This window comes from Pteropus alecto, unplaced genomic scaffold (assembly GCF_000325575.1).
Source record: "Pteropus alecto unplaced genomic scaffold, ASM32557v1 scaffold92, whole genome shotgun sequence".
Taxonomy (NCBI): Eukaryota; Metazoa; Chordata; class Mammalia; order Chiroptera; family Pteropodidae; genus Pteropus; species Pteropus alecto.
The window spans coordinates 3,221,110-3,230,956 of record NW_006432447.1 but is presented as its reverse complement, the minus strand read 5'-3'; the positions used below and the strand labels follow the sequence as shown (position 1 = coordinate 3,230,956).

Below are 9,847 nucleotides of genomic sequence, written 5' to 3'. Positions count from 1 at the left end.
GTACTGTAGAAGTTATGGTTTTCTTTCTGGGCTGGTTGCTGTGAAGGTTGTGGGTCAGAATTCTATTGTCATTTGTGGTCTGGCCATTGTTTTGTATATTCACTCTCAGATCCCATTATCCCATGGCTACCAAGGAGTCTAGCTCTCTAATGGCATCTCTTGCCACCACTGGCCAATTCTGGCCTACTGAGCTTTTCAATGATAGTTGTGCCTCGCCAGTGCATTCTTTATTGCTTTGTTATACAATGTTCCTCTAGGCACTCCCACATTTCATAGTAGCTGATATATTATGCAGCCTTAGTTAGTATATCCATTGTATCATACCCACTGCTCTGAACCTTTTAATCCTCTATTCTACTGTTTGCCTTGGAAGTTAGGGCATTTCTACTTAACCGTGTGTGGGACATCTTTTTCTCCAAGTTCTCAAGAGTCACCTGTATGAATGTGAGTTCTCTCTTACAGGGCCCCTTGCCAGGGTGTTCAATCTTGTGTTGCGAGAGAGTGCTTCTAAATTAATAAACTCTCCTTTCTCCCGGGTGACATCCAACACCCTCCATCGTATAGTTGACTTCTGCTGGTATACGCTGAGTGAGTTCTGCAGCTCTTCTAGGGTATATGTAGTTCCCTTCCTTATGTAGCATTTCCCTGGCTGGCTTATATTGTACTTAGCTTTACTTAGTGGCCCAGTAGTAAGGAGAGGAGATGAGGGTAGATCTTGAGATTGGTGCATGTTGTCTTGCTAGGCATCTCCTGAAAGCAAGAAAGAAGCGCCAACTTTTTACAGAGAGGAGTGGGCCACTTCTGTGGGCTACGAGTATTGAGAGGGATCTGGTGATTTAAGATATTCACATATCTACCTGGTTATGTCCATCCAATGTCTCAGAGCCCAATGATTTCCCCATTATAGACTTGTTTAGTTTGAAAATTCAACCTTTTATGGTTCTCCACTATCTCTACAGTAAATCCTGGGCCAGATCCTCAGTTATTTTCTCTCTATAGCTCCAGGAGACAAAAGGCTATTTGTATGCTGCCAAGGAGACTGTCTTGATCTTATATTTAGGTTTTATTAGTAATTAATCACTCTTAGCCTTTCATTCCTTTTCTCAAATGCACTGACTGTCCCAGCAACAACCATTGAGACCCACACTACTTGTTAATATTAGTTCTTATTATTATTCTGTCCCCAAATTTCTCAAATGCCTGGGATATTCCCAGTGCCGGTGTATTCCTTTTTACCAGTATCTCAGTACGTTCACCACTGATTAAGATTTATTTGCTTTGCTGTAGCATGCCGTAGGCTATTCATGCTCCTTGATTCAGTTCTACAATCCATTTCAGTGGCTGCTTCCTATTATGCCTCTGGGCACAAGCTGTCTTAAATCAGTTTGGACAGGCTTTGAGATGGAGATTTGCATGCAGGAATTTGGGGGAACAAAGAAAATATGACTGGGCAGATGGAGAAGTTGAACTGGGATGCAGTTGTAACAAAGGCTTCAGCCAACCCATTGAGAGCTTTAGAATTGGGAAGGTCCTTTAGTCGTTGTCTTGAATTAAGTGGCTGGGCCTGTATATCCCTTAATCAAATAGTCATTGAAGTGGAATACCCATGGAGGTTGAGGGTAATTTCTAGAGAGAAATTCAGCTGAGTTAGCTGCTAATACTCTCAGCAGTCCTGATAGAGTGGAGATATGGACATTCCACCCCAGCATCTCTACAGCACTGTAATTGGAAACTGGGCCATGTGTGATTGCTTGAGGATGAGAACTGTGATTTTTGAGAGGCAAATTATATGAGCTCCATATGGGTGGCTCTGACTTCTAGATCTTAGGGAAACAGGAAGAAGCAAATTCATATGATCAACTAATTATTATATTTCAATAAAGCTGGGAAAAAAAAGGAGCAAATGCAAAATTCAAATGTGGCGCAGAAAATGAATTCCCATTCAAACTATGTCCACACAACAAAATTGCTTTGCCCAGGAGAAAATTAGTCTCATTAAATGTTGCCAAATAATTGGAGATTTTATGCCTGAGGAAATGTAATTTTTGAGCGAATTGATACAGAACTTAAAATGTTTTAAATTCTTCTAGAGATAAAGGAAGAGATAACATCCATGAAACAAGAAGTTTATATGGCATTGACCAAAAGTTGTGAAATAAGAGCAGATAGATATAAAGAAACCAAGGAATTAGAAGTTTTGAAAAGGAAAAATGCAGTGTTTGCAAAGAACACTGTCTTATAAAGAACATAAACAGAATTTTGAAAATAGAAAATGATAGAATCATAGAATCAGTGAATTAGAAGAGAGGAAGGGGATTATTATAAAGAATATAAAAACATAATCTAGATATTAAGAGATACAGGGGTAGGGATATCGAGCAGCTCCACCATTTCTCTATTAGAAGTTCCAGAGATTGAAGAGGGGTTTGATAGTCTAAGGAATATTGATTTGTTCTTTTTTGTGATTTTAAGAAAAGAGTTAATTTTCCAGATTTAGAAAGCTTACTGAGTTGCAGCAGGCAAAATTACTACCACTAAACACATCAGGTTGAAACTGTAGAACATCAAAGTCAAGAAAAATACTAAAGTAGACAGCCTAATCCCCTACAAAGAAATGGCAATACAAATGACAGAAGACTTCTCATCTGTGACAATAAATGATAGGGAAAATAATAGAGTAATATCGTTAAAGTAGTGAGAGAGTACAGGCATCATTTTAGAATTCTAAATCCAGCTAGAAAATAGTACTAGTTTGAAGGTATATAAAACTAAGATTTACAAACAGGCCACAGTGAAAGAATCTGAAAGAATATAAGAATAAAATGATAAGAAGAAAAATGACGACAGAATGAAGGAGTGGAATGCAAGAACAGAAGATGAGCAAAGATACTGGCAAAGCATGTTAGTAAGTCGTAATAATAATTATAGATGTTCAACAAAAAAAGCTAGCATCTTGATATTAGTTTTATCATTAATATTTTATTTCATTATAAAATATGGAGCAAACGGCAAAATAAAGACATTTTAAAATTAGGAATGGTATGTATATGACCATAAACAAACAAAAAACAAAACACGAAAGAACCCAGTGTGGTATTAGAATTGTATAAAATAATGTGGAATGGCAGAAATACAAAGGTACTTCAACGTTATAAGGTCTATCAGTGCAGATCACTACATGAATAGATCAAAAAAGAAAATACAAAGAATCATCTATGAATACAGAAAAATTTGTGTTAAAATTTAACATTTAAAATCCTTAAGGTGACCCTGCAGTTACTTCCTTTCCCCTTCTACCTTCTCTTCTCAAGTTGCCAGAAGGGCATCCAATTTTTTAAATTCCTGAAGCCCCACGCTTGGTCTCATTTGCTCTGCTGCTAGGTTTCTGTATGTACCCCCAAAACCCAAAGATTCCATATAGCCTCTTAAAGTATACAAACAATAAACTGCCAACATGTAGAATAATCTGAGCAAAGTCAAAAAAGAAACAAAGCAAAAATCCCAAATTTTTAATGATCAGAAAGTCTGAAAACATCTTCAATAGGATAAGGGTTACCTACCAACCATGTACAGAAAAGATTATAACTTACGGTAAAATTCAGAAGCATCTGCATTAACACAAGCCATGAGACAGGGATGCCCCTGTTACTATTCACCTTGGACTTGAAGTTATATCTAATAAGAAAGACTAGAAAAATAAGATGTAAGAAGCTTGTCAAAAAAGGAGACAATTTCTCATTATTTGGAGATATTATTGTCTTTATCAGTCAAGCAAGAGAATCTACAGACAAGCCATTAAAGAAATTAAATAGTTCTGCTGGATACCAGATCGACACAGGAATAAATTATTTCCATATGCCAGGAACAATGTACAAAATACATTGGGACCTTAGAACTACAGAAACACAGAATCTTTAGAATTATAAACTTTTCCAGGACAAAAAAATTATATTAAAAATATATAAGAAAAGTTTATGGCCATGCTACCCTGACCAAGCCCAATCCCGACTGATATTGGAAGCTAAGCAGGGTCGGGCCTGGTTAATACTTGGATGGGAGACCACTTCGGAAGACCAGGTGCTGTAGGCATAAAAAATAAAAAATAAGGAATTGTAAGCCAACAAAGTCCTTGCACTCTGTGAGGTCAACCAAGGGTTGCCTCACCTAAAACACACACACACGCACACACGCACACACACGCACACACACATACACACAAGAAAAGAATGGAAAAAAGTTTGGGGAAAAACCCCCACAAACCCAGCAATATAGCTAAACCATTTGATAACCTAGTAATTAAAAAAGAGGGGGGAGCATGATCATTGTTCCCCATTGTTTCTTTTGTACCCAACAAACATTTGTCCACATACAGCTATTTGCTAGATCCCCCAAAAGGGGCTGGAGTCATAATAAACGTTCAGAATGGTGAGAAAGTTGTCACAAACTAGGATGGACACTAGGGCCAAACCCATTAAACAAAAGAAATTTAGTAATTAATTTGGGAGAAAAGGGGTAAATGGTAGGGTGCTGGGGAAAGGATGGATTTTTACAGAAGAATGCTACAACTGAGGTTTGAAGCAAAACTAGGGGGAATAGAGCTGCTTGAAGGTGACTTCTAAAGAGAAAACAACCTAAGTAGCAATCTGGATGTCTGAAAGTACACTATATTTTTTAATGTCTTTTTAAAAAAAATTAAATTTCTTGCGGTGACATTGGTTAATAAGATTATATAAGTTTTAATTATACAGTTCTATAATCTTCTGTATATTGCATTGTGTGCTCACCACCCAAAGTCAAGTACACTGTATTTCAAGCATTGTTTTGCTGCTTTCTGATCTTCCTTCCAGATGTTTTTAGTCCACTATGGATCCAAAATTTTGCAAAGCAGCCTGCATCAAAAGAGCATCTGTCCGTTATCCACCCTTAGTGATTTTTGTAGGTTGTGCAATGTACACACAGCCACTATTAGAATATCCTCTCATGGTCCTCAGCCAGATGCTGAGGGAATGTGGGGCGGTTCATTCCTGGAACAGGCGTCTCCGGGCCTTGCGCGCAGGACCGGGAGGGCGCTGTGGGCGCGCGTGGGGACCCGGACTCGGAGACGGAGGTAGAGGTTGGAGTGGTGAGGTCGGGAAGGGCTCCAGAAGGTGGAAGTCCAGGTCGAAATAGGGACCAGGAGAACGTCTCTCTGGACTAGGGGTGGGGGCCCGAGGCGTGGGCTCTGGGATGGGGCTGTGCGAGTTGGGGCTGTGCAAGTCGGAATTGGGCGAGTCGGGGCTGTTTACCCTAGTAGCTGAGGAGCAAAACCCGGTGGCTAAGCTGGCTGCAGGGTCCATCCAAGGCGGCGACAACTCGGGGTCCACGTCCTCCTCATAGGCCTCTTCTTGGGCGGCGATCTCTGGGACACATGCGCAGAAGAATCCCTGTTGGACGGCGACGTCTTCCCCGGGAGCACCTGGGAGAGCGCCGGGTTCCAGACCCAGAGGCGAGTGGTCCTGCCCTCCTGAGCCTTCGTCTCTCGAACCCAGGAGGGCCTCAGGGACCAGCAGGAGGGTGTGCTCTCCGAGAGAAACTTGCAGGACCGACGTTGGTTCGGGCTCCAGCACCAGATCGACGTCGTCCAGGGGTAGCTGCAGGGCACAGCCCGCGGCCAGGACCACCACGGAAGTGAGCGCCCCTGAGGCCGGCGGCCCTGCGGGGTCTTGCAGGGTGGACGCCGTCCTGGACTCGGGGCCCGAGGGCTCTTCAGTTCGGCGCCGCTTGGCGGGGTCGGGTTCTCCTGGCTGAGGTCTCCACCAGGGCGCAGGGTAGGCGCTGGGGCTGCGGAGCTGCCTGCCCATCACCTCAATGGCGCTGAGGGAAGCACTGCCGGAGCCTGGAGGAGGGCAAGTGTCACGCATTGACAGGTCTTGATGACAGGTGAGTCGGGCCCAGGGAGGGTACGGCGCAGGACCGCTCCACGTGGGGCGAGTCTTTGGAGCTGGGGCGCGGGGTGCCTCCTGCGAGTTTCTCAGTCCAGTTTCTAGGTGACCTGAGCCTAATCTTCGAATCTTCAGCTCCTCACGCTGACCAGGCTGCAAACCGGATAGCCAATGATGTTGTAAGTGACGCCAGCGGAACCGAAGTCACACATCACGCTAAACTCCGCCCTCTGGGAGGCTCGGCCACGTAGAGATCGCGGTATCTGTGTTGCCCAATAGCCTTGGTTGTGGTTGGTAGGTCACCGAAAGGAAATACTTTTATGGGCCTATAGGGGGCAGAACAGCCGTGACGCTCTAGGGCTTGGCTTCCAGTGTTAAGTTCTCGGCTTTCCTAGAATTGACCTCAGATGCTGAAGACCTTAATCGGAAAATGGAGTAAGTTTTATGTCCCACGATTAGAATGCTGTCACAGTAAAGCCGAATAGTAAACCCGATGCCCTGCCCCAGAAGTGACCTCGCTCTTTGGTCTAATAATGGGGTAAATTTTTGGATGACAGCATTATTCCTTTGCCTAAAATGTAAATTACTGTCAGATCTTTCCAGCCATGTCGAAAGGGAAATATTAGAATTGAGTGTGTTAAAGCAGCCCCTGCATGATCGACTTATGAGTATACTGTATATATCAGTTTAATACTATAGTAATTAATATACTACCATCAACTGAAGAGTTTGCTTTATCTAATTTGACTTACACTACGAAGCGTATCTGTTTTAAGCCCAATCTACAAATGATGAAAATATCATGCTGAAAGATTAACTAGTTTGTCCGGGAGCTCAGAACCAGCAGAGCTGGGTCTGACATGTCAGGCTCCACTTAAGATGGTTCAGGATCAGGGCTTTTCTTCTGAGTGTCAGTTTAAAGGTGCAGCTGCATGGCGTATGGTGGCTGCAGAAGGGAAGGTGCGGCTCAACTCGTTATCTAGTGTTAATAGGAGAAAACACCCAACACTGATTTTGGACTATGTAGTACTTCCATATAGTTACAGATAACAATGAAACATTTCCTTCTACCTGCGTCCCTAAATCACGCGATTGCTCACTTTGTCCCTTTTTACACAATAGCATACTATACATTCACATTTTTAGGGCTGCATAGTAGTCCTTGTTTGGAATTATATTTATATCAGGCCTCTCTTGAACATTTAAGCTTGTGGTCTGTGACTTGACGGCATTGGCATTCCCTGGGAATTTTGGGGAAAATACAGAGTTTTTGCCCCATCCTAGAACCAATGAATCAGAATTCCTGGAGCGTGGGGCTTAGTACCTCCAAAAAATTGTTTTATGCTAAAATTTAAGATCACTGAACTTGTTTTCATTTAGCAATTGAAGGCTTCAGGTACAGGAGTAGTTTATGCTTTCGGTCAGGGCCCTGCTTGTTGGTGACACAATCATGAAGGGAATTCAGATTTCTTTGGCTGTGTTCGAGGTTTTCCCCTGCACAACCTGCCCTCATCCACTTTTACGGCTGGATTTTCTGATGTTCCTGGCTGCAAAGCGGGGAATTCCCCAGAGGTGGCGCGACCTGGGGCGGGGCACTGGCTGGGCAAACCCCACTATGTTCTGCGGCAGTGTTGCTGAGGACCTGCTCAGGAACCTGTGGTTCCCGCTGGGTGAAGGTGAATCTGCGCCCGGCCTCCCAGGTAGTGTGAGGACCCGCTGTGTTCCTGATGTCTCAGCAGTGGGCGGTAATGGTGGGAGGAGCTTGCAAGAAAAATTGCTTTGAACTTGGAGAATTCATTGCGACTCTGAACATTCCACGTTCGAGAAATAATGGAGACTCCACTCAGGAGAGTGAGGGTGGTTGTACCATGGGATAAGGGACAGATAGACGAGCCCAAAGCTGGCCAGGACTCAAGGAGAAGGACCAGGCTCTTGGCCTTGTCAGTAGTGGGGCTCTGAACGGCAGTGGTGCCTGTCCTTGGCTGGTGTTATCTCATGTCAGCTGCTTGCCTGACCTTAGCAGTTTTACCTGTGAGCTCATTGCCCTGGGCCCGGTGAATCTTTACTTGAGCTCCCCTTCCAAGGGAATGTGGTCGCACCCGAGACAGAAGCAGCAAGCAGGGGTCCTGGAGTAGATGCACCAGATTTTCTTTTCTGGTCAGCCAACTTTTTAATTGAGTGATCATGGGCAAGTCATTTTACCTTGTCTAAGCCTCAGTTTGTTTACATATAAAATGAGGAAAATGCCATTTATTGTGCAGGACAAGTGTGAGGTAATGGATGCAAAATGTTCTTGGAACATATTAAGTGCTTAGTAAATAGTAGCTACTGTTTATTATGTTTATAATCTCTTTCCAGTGTTTTGAGGCATGCATGTCATGTAGCAGGTGTTCAGTGAATGGTAAAAATATCATTACCGTGATCATCACCCTAAAAATGGGTCTGAAAAGAGTTACAAAGTACTCTTCTAGGTGTTTTTATAGTATAATATCTACATGGTTCAGGAATTCTTACTGGGCACTGGATCAGAATCAGAAATCTTTCACCCTGCCTGATTTTACTTTCCTCCAAGACACCCAAACATTGTCAGGGTGGATTATCAGGTCCAAATATATTTCTCGAATCATTTGAGAGCAAGTTGTATATATTAGGCCTCTTTAACCCTTAATATTTCAATGTGTATTTCCTAACAAGTACATATTTTCGTGGTTATTAAATTTAGAAAAATTTACCATTGATACCACACCTTAATCGACAGTCCATTTCCCAATTTCATCAATTTTGTGAATAATGTCCTTAATAATATCTATCTCTATATTACCCTCCCCCCCCCTTTTTTTGCCTGCAAGATGCAGATCAGGATTATGTATTGCTTTCAGGTGTTATTTCTCCTTAGTTACCTTTTATCTGGAATAGCCTTTTATTGATTTTCAAATTATAGGTAGTTATTTCATAGTTCTTCAATTGAGGATTCATTGGTATTTTCTGGTAAGATTAAAGTTATGCTTGAATACTAATAAATACTCTTTCTCTGGAGGCACATCATATTCATTTGTCCTTTACAGGCGATGTTAATTTTTATTTTTTCAACTTAATTATTATTAGTAAATTTATGGAGTTAGGAAACCATCATCACAATCCAGTTTTAGAACATTTTTATCACCTCAAAAAGTTCCTTCATGCCTGTTTACATGTAATCCCTGCTCCAACTTCTAGACCAAGATAATTGCTGATTGCCTCTGTCTCTATAAATTGGTCTTTTTACTAGATATTTTATATAAATAAATAATAGAGTATGTCATCTTTTGCATCTGGCTTCTTTTAGTTAGTGTACTATTTTGGGGTTTATTCCTGTTGTTGCAGTTGTTGTCCATGTTGTATTGTGTTATAGCATGTTGTATCAGTTTTATTATTTTTTCTTGATGAATAGTATCTATTGTACAGATATATCATATTTTGTTTATCCATTCACCAGTTGTTAGATATTTGGATTATTTATAATTTTTTGCTATTGTAAATAATGCCACTATGAACATTCATATACATGTCATTGTGTGGACATATACTTTCATGTCTCTTGGATAGATTCCAAGGAGAGGAATTGTTGGGTCAAATGGCAAGTTTCTGTTTCACTTTTAAGAAACCCACAAAATGGTTTTCCAAAAATGGCTGTACCATTTTACATTCCCACCAGCAATGCTGAGGGTTCTGATCTCTTCACATTCTCACTAACACTTGGTATTGTCTTTTTTGATTATAGCCATTCTAGCGGGTATGTTGTGGTATGTCATTGTGGTTTTAATTTGCATGTCTCTAATGACTAATGATTTTGAACATCTTCTCATGAACTTCTTAGCTAAGTGAGTATCTTCTGTGGTTAAATATCTAATCAAATCGTTTGTCTATTTTTTTTTTTTTTGCATCTG

General features: G+C 41.6%; 1 protein-coding gene and 1 pseudogene across 1 annotated transcript; one reads left to right on the top strand and one right to left on the bottom strand.

The window, feature by feature from the left end:
- Positions 1-3,970: 3,970 nt before the first annotated feature.
- LOC112475974 lies at positions 3,971-4,089 on the top strand (annotated as a pseudogene).
- Positions 4,090-5,018: 929 nt separating this feature from the next.
- On the bottom strand, positions 5,019-5,840 carry LOC102878541 (proline-rich protein 23A). Its single transcript, XM_006907195.1, has one exon. The coding sequence runs from the start codon at positions 5,838-5,840 to the stop codon at positions 5,019-5,021; it is 822 nt and encodes a 273-aa protein (XP_006907257.1).
- Positions 5,841-9,847: the final 4,007 nt, after the last annotated feature.